The following is a 21,466-nucleotide window of genomic DNA, read 5'->3' as shown; positions in this document are numbered from 1 at the left end:
TGGGGGCAAGGAACGCACGGCAGGAAGTGTCGGCCTGTGTCAAAGCAGCAGCCAGCTGGGAGATGAGCACGTGCCTTTTGGGGGTGGGCTGTTGCAGAGAGTGCTCATGTGACCTTCCTCAACACAAACAATGCGCATTCAAACCCCCCAGGGGAGGGGGCGGGGAGGAGATGAACAATAAACCTCGGCCCTAAATGTGCAGCCGTGCTCCAAAGCATTCATTGGTTTTAATGAGGTAGAGCCACACAAAGACTTCACAGGACACCATCACTGAGAAGGAGTTCAAAACTCGGGTACACGTAAGGAAGAAAAAGTCTAATTAGTGAGGGGGTTAATCAAGTTTAAAAAAAATTAAGTAAAGCATACAAATGAACTCTGGAACACACAGAAAAAAGCAATTTTTCTAGTCAGCAGAACTGCAAACTGCCAAAAACAAAAGAGACATATCGCTCTCTAAACATCCAGCTTCAAGGAACCTGGCGGACCAAGAACAGTAGGTAGGTTTCGCAAGGGGGTATGAAAATGGCTACATTAACGCGCAGACAGGACCGCTCTATATGCTGGCAATAAACATGTTAATTTAAGAATAAAAGCAAGCTCTGCATAGGAGTTTAGCATAACACCACGGGTGCTTCCTAGCAGACACGGTACTCGGAAAAGATAACCCCTTCTAGTTTTAATTTGCAGAGGAAAACAGGATACTTATTGGCACAGATAAAAAAGGTACTTATTGTAACCCTAAAAGATCGTTTAAACCCCCCAAAAATATTTAAAAATTGAAGAAAACGATATTGTCCCTGCAGCACTGGTAGTGAAGCACACTTGAGGCAGATGACGTGAGGAGACAAAATGCTATAAGAGAATACGAGCCGATTTGCTCAAGTACGGTGACTCACTGCCCCATATTGTATGATGTGGTGAGATTGACAGTTAAAAAGATCAATGGACGACAATTACTGACTCCGAGCCCCTCTAAGTATGCGCACATGCATGCATTATTTTGATTACAGGCGAGGATGAGGAAGGATTGCTTTAAGTGGCCGCTGCCAGCCACAACAACTAATCTTAAAGCAGAAAGCTATACACGACCCCTTCCCCTCCTAGCCGCGTAATATCTATGAGGGACAGAGCGAAACAAGGAGAAAAACCAGACGGCCAGCGGCCGTCAAAGTGAAAGTACGGCCGGCTGAGGGCATTGCTGTGGGGAGGGGGGATGAGAAATGCGACAGGGCGGGCAAGGGAGGGGGCGGAGCGGGGAGAGCGGCATGAGGGTGTGAAGCAGCAGGGGAGGAGTGCTGCTGGCGATTGACTGGCGATTTGATGATGTGCACGCGCATTTTAGGTCAATGCGCTAGCGCATTGACCTAAAAGCGCACGGGCACAGCATCAAATCGCCAGTCAATCGCCAGTCTAGGTAAAGCTTATTTAAGCCCTATAGAGCTTCGTCAGCTATGCGCATGCGCACAGCAGGCGAGCCCTAACGAGTGCAATCAGGGGGCAGAAAGCAAAAAAACGACTGCACACAGCTCACACACAGCCCTCCCACAGCCCCCACACAGCTCTCACAGCCCCCACACAGCTCTCACAGCCCCCACACAGCTCTCACAGCCCCCACACAGCTCTCACAGCCCCCACACAGCTCTCACAGCCCACACAGCTCTCACAGCCCACACAGCTCTCACAGCCCACACAGCTCTCACAGCCCACACAGCTCTCACAGCCCACACAGCTCTCACAGCCCACACAGCTCTCACAGCCCACACAGCTCTCACAGCCCACACAGCTCTCACAGCCCACACAGCTCTCACAGCCCACACAGCTCTCACAGCCCACACAGCTCTCACAGCCCACACAGCTCTCACAGCTCTCACAGCTCTCACAGCCCACACAGCTCTCTCAGCCCACACAGCTCTCACAGCCCACACAGCTCTCACAGCCCACACAGCTCTCACAGCTCTCACAGCCCACACAGCTCTCACAGCTCTCACAGCCCACACAGCTCTCACAGCCCACACAGCTCTCACAGCCCACACAGCTCTCACAGCCCACACAGCTCTCACAGCCCACACAGCTCTCACAGCCCACACAGCTCTCACAGCCCACACAGCTCTCACAGCCCACACAGCTCTCACAGCCCACACAGCTCTCACAGCCCACACAGCTCTCACAGCCCACACAGCCCTCACAGCCCACACAGCCCACACAGCCCTCACAGCCCACACAGCCCTCACAGCCCACACAGCCCACACAGCTCTCACAGCCCACACAGCTCTCACAGCCCACACAGCACTCACAGCCCACACAGCACTCACAGCCCACACAGCACTCACAGCCCACACAGCACTCACAGCCCACACAGCACTCACAGCCCACACAGCACTCACAGCCCACACAGCACACACAGCCCTCACAGCCCACACAGCCCTCACAGCCCACACAGCCCTCACAGCCCACACAGCCCTCACAGCCCTCACAGCCCTCACAGCCCTCACAGCCCTCACAGCCCTCACAGCCCTCACAGCCCTCACAGCTCTCACAGCTCTCACAGCCCACACAGCACTCACAGCCCACACAGCACTCACAGCCCACACAGCACTCACAGCACTCACAGCCCACACAGCCCACACAGCCCACACAGCACTCACAGCCCACACAGCACTCACAGCCCACACAGCACTCACAGCCCACACAGCCCTCACAGCCCACACAGCCCTCACAGCCCACACAGCCCTCACAGCCCTCACAGCCCACACAGCCCTCACAGCCCTCACAGCCCTCACAGCCCTCACAGCCCTCACAGCTCTCACAGCTCTCACAGCCCACACAGCACTCACAGCCCACACAGCACTCACAGCCCACACAGCACTCACAGCACTCACAGCCCACACAGCCCACACAGCCCACACAGCACTCACAGCCCACACAGCACTCACAGCCCACACAGCACTCTCAGCCCACACAGCACTCACAGCCCACACAGCACTCACAGCCCACACAGCACTCACAGCCCACACAGCACTCACAGCCCACACAGCACTCACAGCCCACACAGCACTCACAGCCCACACAGCCCTCACAGCCCTCACAGCCCACACAGCCCTCACAGCCCACACAGCACTCACAGCCCACACAGCCCTCACAGCCCTCACAGCCCTCACAGCCCTCACAGCCCTCACAGCCCTCACAGCACTCACAGCACTCACAGCCCACACAGCCCTCACAGCCCACACAGCACTCACAGCCCACACAGCACTCACAGCCCACACAGCACTCACAGCCCACACAGCACTCACAGCCCACACAGCACTCACAGCCCACACAGCTCTCACAGCCCTCACAGCTCTCACAGCTCTCACAGCTCTCACAGCCCACACAGCTCTCACAGCCCACACAGCTCTCACAGCCCACACAGCCCACACAGCCCACACAGCTCTCACAGCCCACACAGCCCACACAGCTCTCAGCCCACACAGCTCTCACAGCCCACACAGCTCTCACAGCCCACACAGCTCTCACAGTCCACACAGCCCACACAGTCCACACAGCCCACACAGCCCACACAGCCCACACAGCCCACACAGCCCACACAGCTCCCATAGATATTGATGTCTATACTTTACTGTAATACAATGAATTACTCTACTATGTTATGCATCTTTTACAAACTCAAAGCCTTTGCACCTTTGAACTGCTCCGGCTATTCTGTACTACCAAAAGTGAGATTCAAGTGATGGGTTCAGTGCTATACATGAGCCAATAAGTATCAACAATAACCAGCAAGGCACATTTTCTGTCCCATATTCTTACATCATATGGACGTCCCTCCACAAATGGCGACAACATTGTTTTTGAGGAAATTTCCTAGAAGCCATTTTCAGGAGTTTGTTTTTCTTTGCTTTACGAGTTTTGTAAATCGCTGTTTTGCCACTAACTGGAGCCTCAAAGCGCTTTGAGGGGGGGAGATTACTAAAGGTAAGAATCTTGCTGGGCTTAAGAACGTGTATACAGACTGTTGCTTGATCGGTGTTGTCCACCCATGCATTTGCCAGAGTCAGTCGTGGCATCTAGTCAGCCAGTGCAAGTTTTGACCAAATGCAGACGAGCAACCCCATTAGTGCAATTGAGGAGTGATTGAATGCAAAAAGATTTAGCCGAGTTGGGCAGAACGGTGGCCTGGACAAGTTTGTTCAGTAGTGGTCCCAGAAACCGCAATACGGATACAAGCGGAGTGGCGGATCCCCAGGTGGTAAGAGTTGAGGCCATGTGACGATCTGCCACCATGCCTTTTCTTCTGGTTGTGCAGACTTACAGGCTGCAAGCTTGTTTGTAGCCCAGTCAGTTTTTCTGGAATTACTGCAGGGGTGTGGCCTGACAGGGCTGTGAATACTACATAATTTTGAACCGTCATCCTTCTTTTACCACAGCCAATAAGTGTTTAATGGGCTTGGTAGCAAAATAGCCAAACCTACTTACTTCCCTAACCCTTTAGTCCTCAAAAGACCTCTTATGGCTAGGCAGTGAACTTTACGTTAGACTTGCACAATTGTATTATATTGGTATACGTATAGCACTTTTACCTCTTGTGAGTCCCAAGGTGCCTTTGGGGTACTCCAAAAGTATTTAAATACTGCTGCATACCCATCACAAGGTCACAAAGTACTTAAATTTGCATGACGGCCACACTTAATCACATAGGAACAAATGACATCTCTTCGAGAGCAGGCTATGGAAACCATTGAGTGACACTCTCGCTCCCACAATGACTCACACTTCGTGCACACCAATGCACGAAATAACAACATAGCATCATGTTCAAGTCACTCACTGGAGAGATTCCAATTGGCAACAGGCACTGAGCACACGAAACCGACCACAGTGCAGAATTACTCCAGTAAGTACATGGCATAGTTATCTAAATACAAAATCTGAAACTAAGAAAAAACCTGCACGGTTATAAAACATGCAGCATTTTTAAGCAAAATATGTTTCTATAACATTCACAAATGTATGCAGCAGCTTGATGGTGTATATAACAATACTTGGAGGAAAGCCTAGAGAATGTTCTTATGCTCCACAGACTTTGCAAGATTGTTGCCTACTATGTATAAAACCATTGAGTTATGGTTTGTTCTGCTCAGAATAAACCGAATGCCTGATCTTAACTTATAACTTAGGGCCATATTTAAAAAACTATCCCACAGCGCAATGCAGGAAGCTGCCATGCTGCGCTGTGAAGCATGAAATGCACCCTATTTAACATCGTATGGCACATTCTAGACCTTTCCTAACTCTGGGTTACTTTTGGCTGCCTAGTGCCAACGCAAGCACCCTTGCTTCATGGCGCAATGGTGCCTGAGTTGCAGGCATGATTGCTTGTGTGCAGAAAGGGACACCTTCATGCACAAAAGCAATCCTCAGAGGCATGTTCCACTTTCTACACGTGCTGCATAGAAAGAGGAAAAATGAGGAGAAATAAAAAAGGTATTTTTCCCCATTACGCCTCCCCTGGGGAGGTGTAGCAAGCTGACTAATTTCCAGGTCTCGCACTAATAATAAATCTGTGAATGAGCCTTAATTCAGGGGTGGATGCACGTGAACGCCCATGTTACACCCCTGGACCACCTTCCTGTGGGAAACTAATGCAAGGCAGCGATTAGCGCTGCTTGTGTTGCTCCCGATTTATCCAGCCATATACGACCATGCAAGTTGGCGTTGCGTGGCTTGATAAAGCTGACATTAGCATTGCGTTACCCTTACGCCACCTTGCTTGTCGCAAAGCAACACAACACTATGATAATCCCAACCCTTATTTTCTTCTTTTTTTGTGAGGTAAGTCTCCCTTTCGAACTCTACGTCTTTGACTGGAGTTCTTCATTTGCTTCTGTTCCTTTCAGCCCTTTTAGTATTTTTAAGTGTGTTTACAAATACTTATGAATAATTTAAGGCTTTAACAGTGCACATTTTACAGAGGGACAGTGCACTTTGTCATTTGCGATGCTAATTAATGCACTTGTCAACATATAATTTCCCGTTTCACGCAACAACATATTCTGTTAACAGAAAGAGCGCGTTGCGCTTCCTGCTTCGAGTAAAATAATTAAGCATTATGGCCATTTGGTCATTGTTTTAAAGAGTATTGCTACCATGTGTGGAGTGCTAAGGTTGACACAGCCAATAAACATTATTTTAAATTCTGCATGAACTTCTGTTGTTGTCTTGCTTTGTAAATCAATGAGAGTACGAATCAAGGACATGAAGCGAACAGAAGCAGCGAGCTGGTGTCTAAGCGCTTGGACAGGGGGTGCTAACATTTATTGCTCACGTGCGGTTGACTGTTAACTGCCTTTTCCCTTATAATAAACACTGTCCTCGGCTCAGGCGCACGACTGCAGGCAGTGGCGGAACGAAACTTGAGTTGGGGGGGGGGGGGGGGCCTGCACACTTCACGGAGGGGTACACCCACGCACCGGACTCAGTCAGGAGCTTAAAGGGCCCACAGCCAGAGCACAGTGCATGGGGGGTTGAGGGGGAAGGGAAGGGGGGGGGGCTGGGGCTCTGGTCTCCCAGCACTGCGGGTCTATTGTTAAGGTACTGACTGCATGGCTGTCAATACATGTGGTAAAGGGCGATTATAATACAGGAAATACACAACCTCTTTAATCAGCCACAGTACCAGGTACCAGTTGTAGCAATGCACATTGATGTTTATCTGTTCTAGAAAGAGGGGATAGTCACCCCCCACGTGCCCAGTGCTCTCTAGAAGAAGGTAACCTGGTAGAGATGCCGAGGGAAACATTATTGTATTGAAAACTTTAACAGGATTCCCAAAGCTTTTTATGCCAGCGCTGGTTGTTACTTCTCCTGTTTTCGGTGCGATGTACTTCTGATTTTCCAGGACTAAGCCACAGGCTAGAAATCCCTGTCAGTCCAGCTCTCTGTAAATAACAGTGAAGAGTATTGCAATTTAGAACAATACAGCTAGAGCCCTTGACCTAAAGATAGCTAAGCTGGTGTCCCTTTCACTGTTCACACCCGGCCCCATTTTTGGATAAATTCTCAGCTGCCTTTTCCGAACGGGACCCGAGAGACTTTCACTCAAGGAGCGCGAGAATCTGAAACGCTTGAAAGACTTTCGACGATACCGCCAGCGCTACGGCATGGAGGCTCTCCTGCACATGGCCGCTGGAGAGGGAGGATGGGGTGGGGGCCCGGGGGAGGCGAGAGCGCGATGAGGAAGGCACGCACGATAAACTTACCTCCTCCGTAGACGCAGCAAAATGGCGGCCCCAAGATTCCAAATTTTTCGGAATCGGGGGGTGGTTTTGTGGTTCTGAGTGACAGACAACGTCACTGTCTAAAGAACAGCAAAACTTACGCCCCCGAATCCGAAAAAGACGGGGCTAAATCGGAGTGACACTCTCCTCCAATGGCTGGCATCCGTTTTGGAAGCCAGCCAATGGAGGAGAGACTGGGCAGGGAGGGGGGTTCTAAAGCCCTACTAAGACACATTAAATCTCCGACACCAGACTGCGCAAGCGCAACCTTTAGGTCCTCGACCAGTAAGAGGGGGGGGAGGGAGGGGGGGAATCAGGGGGGGGTGGAGTTGCAGCAATGACAAAAGGGATCACTCCTATGATAAAGCAGATTACATCAATTGCAGGCCTTACTAAAAAATGGAACGCAGTGTACATATTTTTGCACTAGGAAACAGCTAAGTCATGGACGCAAACCTAAATTATTCTACCTTCTTAACATCACCGGAAGCTCGAAGTCCATCCTGCAAAGAGTGCACTAGAGGGAGGATAGAGCTGCTGACACGTTGATAATGAGTCTCTGAACCCTGCTCAAGACGCGGTCTCTTACAATCCAGAGAGTCATGCTCATTTTGAGGTTGAGAGGAGTGATACTGCTGTTCATAGCCAGATCTCCTGTCTTGAGGCCTGCAACAAAGGAAAAGAACAATTATTTTAGAAGACCAGCTCATCCCAAGCGCAGAAACTGCACATCAAGGTTCTGAAAAATAAAATCCCAGCCCATGGTATTGCTAAAACAGAACACATAATAACGTAGCCAGAATGGGACGTGGAAAAAACTAATTGGGACACCTTTTATGACCATGTTACTGGGGGATTTGCAGCTATTTATAAAAAGTGCACTGGATGAATTGTGCAGAAGAAAGAATTGAATGAACACAAGAGACATCTATGTTGAACACAAATAAGACGCTCACGAAAGGAAACGTTTCAGAAACACTTTGCCAGCTTCCTCATCATTCTAAATGACCACATCAAATGGAATAGGTTTTAAATCTAAAACCATGTGGGTCAGTAAGACCATAAGACTTTACTGAACTCACTATCCATCTCCAATTTCCACCACTGCTTTAAAATGGACGCGTTTACTTCCTCCAGGCCACTTCAGAAGAGCATCTACTGCCACTGTAGAAGTGTTATGCAGCAGACAGAAACCAACTTTCTTCTGGACAGCAGAATGGTAGGGCCTTACAGCTACAGGCAATACAAGAGAAAAGAGGGGAAATCAAATTGCTCTGGTGCGCAAAGTGCCTGGGAGTTCTCAAGGTGACTAACAATTACTCTCTCCATGTGTATGTAAAGAAAAAAAAATCACAAGCGTGATCAGGGTTAAACTCAGTTGATACTTTGAAACAGACTCACTAGTTTTTAAGCATTATTGCCACTTTACAGTTAATGTACTAAATGATGGGATTTCTATAGGGTCCAGTAGATTTAAAAAAAAATCCCTTCTAGACGTTCTGATGTTCCTGTCCAGTAATTAAGCCCCAGGAAGTAGGCATTTCGCTGATAAAACTTGCAGTCTAATATATATGCTTCTGTTAGAATTTCAACTTGAGAATCTCAGTCTCCTTATCTAAGACAGCAGCCTGGATAAGCTTTGAACAAAGAATCTAGTATGCTCCTAGTAAATGATTTTAAAGTTGTAAGCATGCTCCTAGTAAATGATTTCAAAGTTGTAAGAGGCAGAAACAGGGAGAAGAAATGGAGTGAAACTACTTGCAGCACATGCCATACACGATATTAATGTAACTTGTAATCTAAGCCAGGGAGACTGAAGTGTGTAAAATATCAAAGTATCAGAATTTGATACAATATCTATTAGTTATATTACTTTATTTTTATATCCCTTGCACTTAAGCCCTATAAAAGGAGCAATAATTAAGGGGAAATGAAAACAAACGGACAGCTGGATTTAGAACTGAGAAGTGCAATAAAAAAACTGAAGATTCAGCTGGACACAAAGTACAAAAATGGAAGAGAAAAAATGCGAGTCAAAAATAAACATTTCAAGCAGAAGAAGAAGGAAGGTGGGAAGATATAAAACAAGCTTTTACAATGCAATAGGTCTCGCAACTGCGAATTCGAGCGCTATTGGCAATGTAAAAGGCAATGCCTTTAAAAAAATTAAAAGCCATTGTTATTTACAATACCAAAAGCAATACCTATTGACCATATCTTTCTAAAAGGTGTACACCCGCTTGAAGCGCGGTCGCCATTGTAAACATTGTTTACAAACCCTAAACAGCACACAAACACACAAGCACATGCACAACTAACCATTGTGCACACACAATATAAACGCTGACTGAACAGTGTACACGCACGCACCACCAGCGTCCAACCATAACCAAAGGTTTACATGGGCTCCGAAAATTGCTCACACACAAGCACACTTTCCAAATGGTGTTCACATTCTTTAAACCTCGTACCAGTTTTACATATGTTGTACACAATGCGAAAAGTGTACAACCCCAGACACACATACTCTACACGGTGTGCAAACATACTCAACTGTGTACCTACAAACTGAACAGTTTGTAGGTACACAGTGTACACAGTGTACAACCCCACCCTAAGCGTGCGTACATGTACACACACACACCACAGAGATAACGCTAGGCGAGACCTAAAAACAGCCCTACGCGTGGTGCTCCGCAGTGGCAACTGTCTGCAGAGTTGACCAGGACAGCTTTCAGTGGGCGATGGAGGGCACCATAGGGGTACATCTCAGACAGGACAGAATTATTGTGTATAATAAAAGACAACACACTGTCACAATAAGTGCTGAAATATGCTACATTATGTGCACTATTTTGCCACGTTATGTAGTCCCTGCCGCATAACTTGGTCCTGTACCGTTCATTGATGCCATTGGCCCCGGTTATATGATAACTCCAATAGGCCCTCATTAAAGCGCCCTCCAACATGCCCACATATTTATTTGATAAAGTGGCATCCATTTAGATAATATTCACCCAGGCAGGTTAAAGTATTGCTGTGACTATTGGGTTGGACAATGAATACCCTGCTCGCCTGAGGTCAATGACCCCCAACTACCTCTGCACAGGAAGAAAAGAGAGTCCGAGGACCCAAACTAAGGCATCACGATCTTAATGCCGAAAAAAGTTTCCACGATTAGGGAGTTGAGACTGTTGGCTCGGTCAAGACCACGCTAGTGACGTGTACGAACGGGGGTGTCCCACTCCAGTAACACACAGTTTATTAATTTGTCTACTGGAGGACCATGAAGCAATCACCAAAGTCCTGTGAAGTAAAACAAAAATACAGAAGGAAATACAGGTGCATTGCAAGCTGTGTGTCTGGGAAACCCGGACTCTAATCCCGGCTCGCACATTGAAACCAGTAGTGAGATCCTGGCCAACCATTTCACCTCACCGAGCAGTGTGTTTTTAATAGGTAATTTGGGAATAATTTAGAAGATTGTGCATGTGCCATAAAAATGCATAGTCTCCAAGAGAGGTAAATTGCTAATTCTATTATTGCGCAAGTAAAAAAGCCTCTTGCTTTGAGTCTGGCAACCCTACCAGGACCCTTGTCTATATAGCTAAGTTTACATGTAGAAATGGTTATTTTAAAAGATGGTGGCTGCAAAAATGTTATATAATGTACCAATCCTAAAACATGTTTAAAGACAATTACAATTTCCTAGAGTCCTATACCTTTAAAAACTACCAGTTACGTGATCACGCTTCTTGTTACAGCGCCACGCAGGCGTAGTGCCTAGAGGCGATAGCCTTTCTGCTTTTAACCCCCATCAGAGACTTGGATTTGAGACATACTGGTCGCACATCGATTTCTGCAGCAAGTGTGTGAATCACTAACGGTATTTCATTCTGGGAACTACTTTATATAGAGCCTCGCGGCTTTCAGTGCTAATCACGCTCCGACACTTGCTAATTAGAAACAGATGGCCCCCCGTGAAGATAAGAAAGTGCTTCACGACAGCCGTGAAGCAGATGACCCAGTCCGGACGGGCCATCCAAAAGGGAGAAAGGGCAGTGAACAAAAAGAATCCTTTTCAATGGAAAGCCAGCGTTTAGCATAAACGCTAACGCGACCCAATAAAAATGATGGGCGGGGCTTCAAATCCCCTTCTGAAATCTCCTCTCACTATATGTCTCGCTGAGCGAGCAGAACATGCGTTGCAACACTAAGCGAGACCTAAAAAAAGAAGATCTCAGTAGGAGAGGGTAAGAAGGTATGAGGGCAAAAAAAATACATGATGGACAGAGTGCTGAACAAATCAAACATTCCCCCCAAATAATAGATCTGGGTTAAATCCATAGTTTTTTGCTCACCATGCCATTCCAGTTTGGACCCCGCCATAAGCAAATCAGTCATGACCCTGCTCCCATGGGAACAGTTCAGACCAAACTAGCAGGCCAGGTCCTCCCTGGACCAGAAACAAGCATCCTTGTACCCATTTCTGGCTATCACATATCATCCAGGATAGCTTGAATCCAGTTGAATAGCAAGCACGGGACCCATGTCTGGGCATACCCTTACCACTTATGAATGACGACAAATGCAAAAAAAACAAATGGAAGGAATGTTGAACAATGCAAACATTCACCCCCAGTCACAGATCTGGGTATAATCCATCTTTTTTTGCTCACCATATACTTCCAGTTTGGACCCAGCCATTATCAAATCAGTCTTGACCCTGCTACCCATGGGAAAAGTCCAGTCCAAACTGCTGAGGAGATATGAGTGTACACACCAAAATGAACGGTGTTTAAGGTCTTCCTCGGATAAAAATGAATAGAGAAGGTGTGAGGCATTTGCCAGCAGGCTTACTAATTGCAGAAATTGGGAAAATAATACAATTAAAAAGTTGTGACTAATTAGCATCAAAGAGTGGTTATAGATCAGTAGAAAATGTAACATGAACATGCATTGGTATAATTTCGAACTCAAAACAGAGAAATAACCAGTCCTTGATGGAAAACAAAAAAAAAGGAAGTGAGTGGGTAATTGGATCAAACAATAAGAAATCATTTGTTTAAATGAAGGAAGTGAACAAAGCAGGAACAGAACCAATAATAGGTATTATAGCGTGTGTGATGACAAGTACAATAACTGTCAAATGCAGTTGAAAGGTCAATACGAATTAGAAATAAAATAGTCCTAACAAAAGTGTAACAATTACAAAAGGAAATAACAGCTTTAATATAATGGAACCATAGTGAGGAGGAGAAAATAAGGGAATTCACATTAGTTTTCCAAACATCTGGAAGTAGAGAGAGGTTTAATTTGTTTAGATAGAAAATGTTGAGAAACAAAGTTGCCTGGACAGAAGGATCTAGTCTTGGTTGGAGAGCGATTAGTGCTCCAGCCTTCATCTAAAGAGAAAACCTTGCATTAATGTTTTACAAAAAATATCAAGGTTGAAAAGGAACTCCCAAAACACAGTAGAAATTGCAATACATTACATACCATGGAAAGAATAAAAAGATCTCACCTGTCCGGCCCTGGGTGAAACTCTGACAACAAAGAGGGTCGTCTACGGAGTTGTTGCTGTTGTAATGCTTCCAAGTGTGAGGATCGGTAGTCCGGAACAGCAAATTCCTAAACAATTTAAAGCAAAAACAAGAAAAAAAAATCTATTTAATAAAATCAAGCTTCACAGTACACATCATTGCACTTGAAAACGGACAAGTCGTTTAACTAAAATCACACTTCAATTAAAACTTTCAAATGTATACACTACAATGACATTCTACGTACTGTTGTAGAAAAGAGAATGTTGATTCACCCTCCTACTTCTTACCGTGATCCCACCCTACAAAACAAACATTACACCCTACACACATTATAACTAAAGATAAACGTATTTGTGGCTTATTAAATCTATGGTCTGCATTGTCACATAACCTCAGAGGAATAAATGGCCGAGTGGCCTGGGGGAACACACACACATTCAGTCCTCTCCCTAAGCAGTCACCCCCTACTTCTCTTTACTAAGCAAGTGTTCTTAGAATTGTACAGAAATAACGGCACATTTGTACTAAGCCATGGTCTCACACTACAGGACATGAAGCATCAGTGTGGCAAGAGCAGACCAAAAAGAGGTGATTCAGTGGCCCTGCACATCAAGTCGTATACTGGGGGGATATGAAAAACATCTGAATGTTATGATGTGTGTAGGGGAGCTAACTGTTTTGATTATGAACCTAGTGCACTGTAATATATCCCTAAATAGGAGTTATGCCTGCGAGATGAAACATTGCCACTTAAAGGTCATAAAATAAAACTTTGTGACAGATAAGGGAATGCAAATCTTACAAAACCACACTATACCCTCCAAAAACGGGCAGGTTAATAGCAGGTAGATTTATTTCAGGTACAACACCGCACAGAGATGCAAACTAGAGCTGGTGACATGGACAACACAAGCCAAACTAGTGTCTAGTGTGCCCAGACACCAATCCGAAGGTTAATTTTGTAATGCCATGTAGAACTAAGTTGCAAATTATCCTGCATTAACAAGTAGCATGGAAAGAGTGATGAATGTACAGTTACTTAAGCACTAATATATTTTGGGGGCTCTCGCAAAAAAGATCTATGCAGTTGCATATAATCTTCTGCTGACTAATGCCATACTTGCCTTCATGATTAAACATTCTTGATGAGTAGGATCAAACACCTGAGTTGTCTTCATTGCTCACTAGATCAAATTACGGCTTGCAGTATGATATATATATATATATATATATATATATATATATATATATGCGATGGTATTGCAAACTAATAAAGAGGGCGTACCATGTCTTCCTTCACTGCAATAGATTGTTTTAGAAACTGGTTTGCTGTTTTAAATATGTTTTTCTACTAATTATTGTTTTTTAATTACAGAGAGACTGCATGAACAGTATCTTTTTATACTGCACAGCATGTACAACGTTTTCTTATTTTGCAAGTTGAAAATAAAAACAATGAAACAAATATATATGTATATATATAAAAATTTGAAAAGAAGAGCTTCAACTCATTTGAGGAAAGAAGGACCATAGCACCTCGATTTATCAGGACTTGGCAAAAGGCCCAGCTCCAACACAGAATATGGGATACTCATGAAAGGCTAAGAGGGCAGAGTTTAAATCAGTGATCGAGTAACTGTTCCTAACACTGTGTGTAGGAGAGTAGGGTCTGCTATCCTATGGTCACCCCAAATTTTTGCTTTATGCTTCACTGGTTAAGACTTAATGTGGCTGTGGGCCTGCCAATCAGACCCACAGCCTGCTGTTCTCTCTCTAAATTACTGCCAATGCACTTTAGGTGCATTACGAATTGGAACTGGTTCACATTATGAGCCCCTGTAGTAGTGTACCCTAGGTACCCAGGGCATAGGTGTATCCAAGGCCTACCAGGGGCTGCAGCATGTATTGTGCCACCCCTGGCCTGGCCTCCATATTTGACACAACTGGCTGATCACTCAGCTGGGGTAAGTTGGTGTAATCACCTCTTGCTTAGGTACAGTATGCCTGTGCCTAACCCTAAACTGGACACATATGTTCCTATCAGCCACTCCTATGGAAGGCCTCATCAATCCTGGAGGCAGAGTGCTTGGAAATATGTGAGATGGTGCTCTAGCATGAGCTGAGCCTGTCTGCAGCTGTCGGGAACCACTCCCTAAGCTGTTCCGGGATATTGCCGTACCATATACTCTTAAGTGCATTATAATCCTCGCGGTTAAATGCTATCTTTAGTTTGGCTTTATCAAAACATGTCGAGTAAGGTGTCATACGAATTGGAATACTATCCCCTCGACAGTTCTGTCGACGGGGATAGCATTCCACCCTTCTAGAGGGACACGACATGTGTGTAGCCTTAAACCCCGGTTAAAGTTAACCAGAGCCTCAGCATCACAAAATGGACGCTGCCACCACAGACACAAGTCTGGCCTCCTGCTGCTGACCGAAACTCGGCAGATGGTGGCCTGGACAAAGGGTTTCCTGCCTTGGGAGGTGCGAGCACCACCCCAGACAGGGTTTTGTGTATTGGGTAGGACAGGGCTGAATAGAATCAGACATGCCCGGGGCACACAAGGTGTCCCCGTGCATAGGCCAGTCCAAACCGGTCCTGGGACTTTCCAGACCCAGGCTTGGCGCGGAACTGGACAAAGGAAAGGGGGTGTAACCGCCCCCCTTCCTGGTTCCTCCCAGAGGAGGGACCTAGTAGGTGATCCACCCCTCAGATTGGGAATAAGAGTGGGAGCAGTGCCATTGCACAGCAGATCATCCTGAATCAACTTGAAATACAGAAGAAGACTGGACTTCGACATTCTGCTGCTCAGAAGACTGAAGAGAATCTCCCTTGTGGCCTAGGAGTGGCCACCCTGTGAACACAGGCACCAACCAGCAACTAGACGTCTGCTTTGCCGCCGCCTCCTGCCGGAGCCCGAGCCCAGAGCCCAACAAGAACCAGACTCCCAGACCTCTCAGAGCCCGATTCACAGTCCCTGCAAAGAAGGGACCGGTGGAGGCACCGAGTGACGTGGGACCGGACCTCTTGGAAGACACTCGAAAAGCTGACTGCGCAGCTTCTGAGGCATCCTCGACGTTGTGCTTTGGGGACTGAGAACCCCCACCACCGAGCAGCCCTTGCACCGAAGATCAGCCCTCCAGCATCTCCACGATCTGCGTGGAGCCCTTTTGCATTGTGCCACTCGACGCGCCATCCCGGCCACTAGCCACGTGGTCAGCGGCCATCTTGGCGACGAAACCGACGATTTACACAGCAGGTCTGGTTGCTCCAGACCTACCCAAGCTCCTGCCAAAAGGAGCCCTCGCTCGGACCTTGCTGGTCCAAGTGTTAAGCATCTTTCAACTTCTGCGTGGCTTGCATTTGCCAAGGCCTGTTTGCTCTGATCAAGTTGCCGACACCGCCAACAGCGAGAAGCCTGCGTGGGACAGCTCGTGACCGACTCCTGGACGTCCTCGACCCCGGGTGTCCACGTGGCTGCAGAGAGAAGCTACCCGACAACGCCTGTTTGCACCCGACATCGCCTGGTTCCAATCTGGTTCCACGGTAGTCACTGGCTAGTGACTTTGAACATTGTCCCCTCTGCTTTCAGGTCTTCACAACTTCAGATCCACCATTGGATCCACCGGAACTCTTCACATCGAGCCGCCTGCAGCATCTTCAGCTCCAAGCACCATTGACCAGCGTGACGAAACCCGACACTACTTTGACCCTGTGCACCCGCTTCCTGTGGGTGAGGTAACTCAGCTCCGCCGGTGCTCCTGCACTGGTACACATCTCAAGGGCCTGTGTCTTAAGTTTCAGCTCCCTAGGTCACTCGGAAGGTTCCTAACTTTCTAACTTTGTACTTTTTACGCACCATAGACTTTACATTGGAAAGTGCGTGCACTTTGAACACTGCACCGAGTCCCGTGGGCCTTTCCCGACTTAGTCACAGCTAGTCTCGAATAGCTCCAGCGATTCCCAAGGCCCTAGGCCTGTTCCCTTTCCTATTGGTATCTCTTATACCACTTTCTTAGTATATGGTTTAGGTGGCCCCTAGGGCTCATCCATATTGTGCAACTTTTGTGTATTTTAAACTGTCTTGTGATTTAACGCTTGTGCTTCTGTGCTCATAAAGAGTCCAGGGGATTTTATAGTTAATAAATCAATATATATTTTCAATATAGATCTGTGTGGTGTCCCTTTCATTTGGTATTCAAGGGGGTTGTGTATGGTAATACAGCTGGCTTCACATGCCTTTCAGAGTTTAGCCTAAGACTGCTTTGTCCACGTTACCACTAGGATAACTGGTCTACAAGGTTGAATTACAACCATCATCATAAGGGTTGCTTGGCATGGTACAAAGTGATCACTAAGAATTAGTGAGCATTATATACCAGGCCAACTTCTCACACTGTGGGCAATGATAACGCTGCAGCACAGACTTCCTGCAGATGCATTCATTGCTGCTTAAGACAAAGTTTTAAATTCCACTGGAGTTGGGCATGTCTTCGAGTGAGTGAGAGTGAGGGCGCTGACCTAGAAAGTAAAGAGGACGAGCTTCTGAAAAGTAACAAACCCCAACATCATTGCTCTTTGCCACCCTATCACCAATTTAAGAAAGCACTAAAGCTGCAATTGAAAATCCACCTACAATGACTTTGTTGCCATTGCCGTGGAAATTGCCTTTTGTAGTAACTGTGTATCCCAAATCAAGACTTCTTCAGGTGGATTCAGGAAAGCTTAGGAGAACCACGGCCATCTCAGCGTGTAGAGATGCGAAGCAAAAACAACTGATTCACCGAGCAACCCGAGATGAACATTCTTAAGTACATACAATGAGTGACTTCATAACGCTCTAAAACCAAGTCATGATAGAACATATGAGCATGTAAATAAGATACAGCACACTACACCCTGCTCGGAAATTACTTTTGAAAACACTAAACCAAGCCAACAAAACTGTCCAGTTCCTTTTGATTTAGAAGGTAATGTAAGGACGCATGCATGGCTAAATTTGGAGTAGGCGTTTCTAAAACAACTGTTTCAATAAAGACGTCCCATATGGTCCAAAAGGATTAAGAGCATACATGCATTACTCTTGCGGAGTCACTTACTTCCCCAGCACAGTCATACAGCAATTTCAGTTATTTGCGTGATCTACACAGTGTCCACTTTTTGAAATGGGTGTGTTTACCCCTGAAGAACAGCGTGTAGCACATTACTGCTCTTAATGTATATTTATCATTAAAGGTACAGAGTCTCCAAGTGAGTTAGAACAGTCCCACTTGCTGGGACGCCCGGGCTGACTCCACACAGATCTAGGCATCAAGGGGGCTGATGTAGATCGCATGATTCGGACAGGCTATGGATCTCTGGGAGCATTTCTGATAATATTGGAGGCCAAAAGCAGTTCTCACTATGGTATGTAAAGCTGGATTGGTGAACTTTTGTACCGGTCACTTTCCGTTCCTGGACTGTGTGAAACCACTTCAATAGCCTCCTACCAGGCCTTCAAAACGGACCTCAAAGTTCTCCTCCTTCAAAGACACTTCCAAATTTAATTCATGCCCTCTCTATTATCTGAAGGAAGACCTTTATTATAGAAAATTTCTATTCTCCATGACTATGGAAGTGCCTTCCCAGTGTATTCTTGTGGTTTGAGAGTCTGCCATTTATTGCAGTATTACCCTTTTACCTGTGTTTGGAACTCTTTTGTAACCTGCACACGTCACTTTTCTCTTGTCACACTGTTTGCTACCTCGTACATTTTGTTTTCGATACTTGCACAAGTGCCACCATTGCCAATGTAACATTTGTTCTTGTGTTTGACTGTCCTCCATTTATTGCAGTATTATACCTTTACTTGTACTCTGTACTCTTTTGTAACCTGCATACATGTCACTTTTTTCTCCTGTAATGCACCGTTTGCTACCTCTTGTATTTTGTTTGCTCACGATTGTCACTTTTGCCTCATGTAATGTAACATTTGCTTTTGTAATTTGTTCACTTGTAATTGTTCTCATGTATCAGTTCTGTTCCTATTGTGAAGCGCTCCGACACCTTAGAGTAAAGTCCACGCATATAAAAACGCATAAATAAAATCTATTGCCATGCAGTGCTCTGACCGACAGAAATACTATATTTTCGTTACAAGGTAATGAAAAATCTTGCCATGCAGTGACCTTCGGAAATACTATATATACTTTCGTTACAACAAGGTAACTACCTCTATCAAAGCAAATGTCAACAGCAAACCGGGTCTGGCCTGGGCAAACGTGCAAGCTCTATCTGAAGTCATATGTAATAAGCAAGAAAAAAAAGAGGCAAAAATATTTTAAAGAAATATATTCAAAAAGGAGACGCCCAGACGCACAGACACGCTATCAGGCAGATTTGTAACTCATCCATTCACTGCAAAACAGCCAATAGATGAAGTGGACGGACCCAGTGCCCCATTCTAGTCTATGCAGTGGTTGATGTGGGTGCATAGTGTGACCACCACCTGAACTAACCAATGGGTAAGGAAGGCGGACCAAAAGCCCTCATATGCATGAATATACGCAAGCATGTTTATCCAGGATTTTGTTTGGAAAACCTGAGACTAGAGCAACAGCTATAGCTGGCTCTAGGCTAGAACTAAAATAAAAAGGTAGCAAGAGTGCAACATATCCTAGTACAAAGAGCTGCATATGCAGCAAGCAGAAAACTTAAGTAGGTGGTTTTGGAAGAGCTTTACCCTCATGCTCTTTAAATACAAATGCACCCACTTACTGAGGTTATTTATTTAACTTTAACATGACTAAAGTATCCCACGCTTGATGACTTCCTAGGAAACTTTATCTGTATTTTGCTTTAGGGACCGAAATACAAAAACACAAATGCCCAACTGATTTCAAACCTGCACAAAAAGTCCACTTTATTAAGGTACATAAAATATCATAGGGTAGTTAAAAGAAAATACGAAGCTCTCCTTGGTAATGCAACAGAATTGCAATCAAAAAGGATGCATAATAACTTGTGTTTATACAGTGTTCAATATGGAAGTTCCAATTTTGTAGCTCTGTGAACATAGTGTGCAACTTAATAAAATGTTATTCAGTAAGGATGAAAGGCTGAGTTGGGAATCAAACCTGTGAATTGCAGGTTGTACACAGATTTCTCCAAAGGATAATCAATTCACAAACTACTGTCATGCCATGCCACCTTCTTTCCTATACTTTATGTACATGTGTTTTGAAGCCAATATCCAGTGCTCTGGAATGTGAGACTGGGAAGTGCTGGACTGTCATGGTTCAGCACTATAGGTTGGTGAGGTTTAGAGGGGAGGCAGTGCTGGGCACATGTTGTTCATGTTAAGAGCCAGTGATGTGACAACGTTCAAATCACAACTAAGACAATGACTGATGAGCGGCCCCGTGCCCGCAGTTTGAATATGCTGGTGCATTCATTCAGGGGGAAACCTTATTGTCTGCATAGGACACCCTACTCATATCTAAAACCCTCCTGGGGCTCTAAAACCTTATGAATAAAGTCTATAAGTTAGAGTCTTTAAATGAACAAGGTGTCAAAAGCAACAGTGTGGGGCTATGTGTGGATAACTGCCTTGTGGGGACTAACCTTTCCCAATGTTGTAGAAATATACCAATAACAGAAAAACATTAAGAAAAAATTCATAATATAGGATCCTGCTTCGAATCTGCAAATATGCGGTTATTTAATGGCGCGCACAGAGCCATCCTTGTGGGGACTTACTCAATATTTCTCATTTGTGATTGAATACATTCATAAACAAATAGCTAAACACTCTCACCGACTCTGCACTCGCACTCACTCTCACCGACTCTGCACTCGCACTCACTCACCGACTCTGCACTCACTCTCACCGACTCTGCACTCACTCTCACCGACTCTGCACTCACTCTCACCGACTCTGCACTCACTCTCACCGACTCTGCACTCACTCTCACCGACTCTGCACTCACTCTCACCGACTCTGCACTCACTCTCACCGACTCTGCACTCACTCTCACCGACTCTGCACTCACTCTCACCGACTCTGCACTCACTCTCACCGACTCTGCACTCACTCTCACCGACTCTGCACTCACTCTCACCGACTCTGCACTCTCTGCACTCACTAAATTCCTAAACAAGCACTGGCGTTGCCAATAGGTCTTGCAGTAGGAAAGTTGGAGCTATTACAATTGCAAATAATGCCTTTTATTTTTGTTTTCATTTTAAAAACATAAAGGGCTTTGTTATTTACAAAACCAATAGCTCCAACTTTCCTACTGCGAAACATATTGTGCACTGCACAGTGTGGGTGAAAGTGGCACTGCGTGTGTGTGAGTGGCTGTGGGCGAGTGGCGTTGCGTGGGTGAGTGGCTGTGGGCGAGTGGCGTTGCAAGGGTGAGTGGCTGTGGGCGAGTGGCGTTGCGTGGGTGAGTGGCGTGGGTGAGTGGCGTGGGTGAGTGGCGTGGGTGAGTGGCGTGGGTGAGTGGCGTGGGTGAGTGGCGTGGGTGAGTGGCGTTGCGTGGGTGAGCGGCGTTGCGTGGGCGAGCGGCGTTGCGTGGGCGAGCGGCGTTGCGTGGGCGAGCGGCGTTGCGTGGGCGAGCGGCGTTGCGTGGGCAAGCGGCGTTGCGTGGGCAAGCGGCGTT

General features: G+C 46.1%; 1 protein-coding gene across 20 annotated transcripts in view; it reads right to left on the bottom strand.

Moving 5' to 3' along the window:
• Positions 1–21,466, bottom strand: part of NCOR1 (nuclear receptor corepressor 1) — a 1,907,529-nt gene that overhangs the window by 1,760,654 nt on the left and 125,409 nt on the right. For all 20 annotated transcript variants that reach the window (XM_086955042.1, XM_086955041.1, XM_086955040.1 and 17 more), the window contains exons 4-5: positions 12,799–12,905; positions 7,745–7,940 (exon numbers count right to left, since the gene is read on the bottom strand). In XM_086955042.1, coding sequence (XP_086811168.1) covers positions 7,745–7,940; positions 12,799–12,905 — 303 coding nt within the window. The remainder of the gene's footprint in view (positions 1–7,744; positions 7,941–12,798; positions 12,906–21,466) is intronic.

This window comes from Lissotriton vulgaris, chromosome 2_1 (assembly GCF_964263255.1).
Source record: "Lissotriton vulgaris chromosome 2_1, aLisVul1.2, whole genome shotgun sequence".
In the NCBI taxonomy this organism is placed as follows: Eukaryota; Metazoa; Chordata; class Amphibia; order Caudata; family Salamandridae; genus Lissotriton; species Lissotriton vulgaris.
The sequence above is the reverse complement of the archived record's forward strand: the minus strand, read 5'-3'. Positions and strand labels throughout refer to the sequence as shown.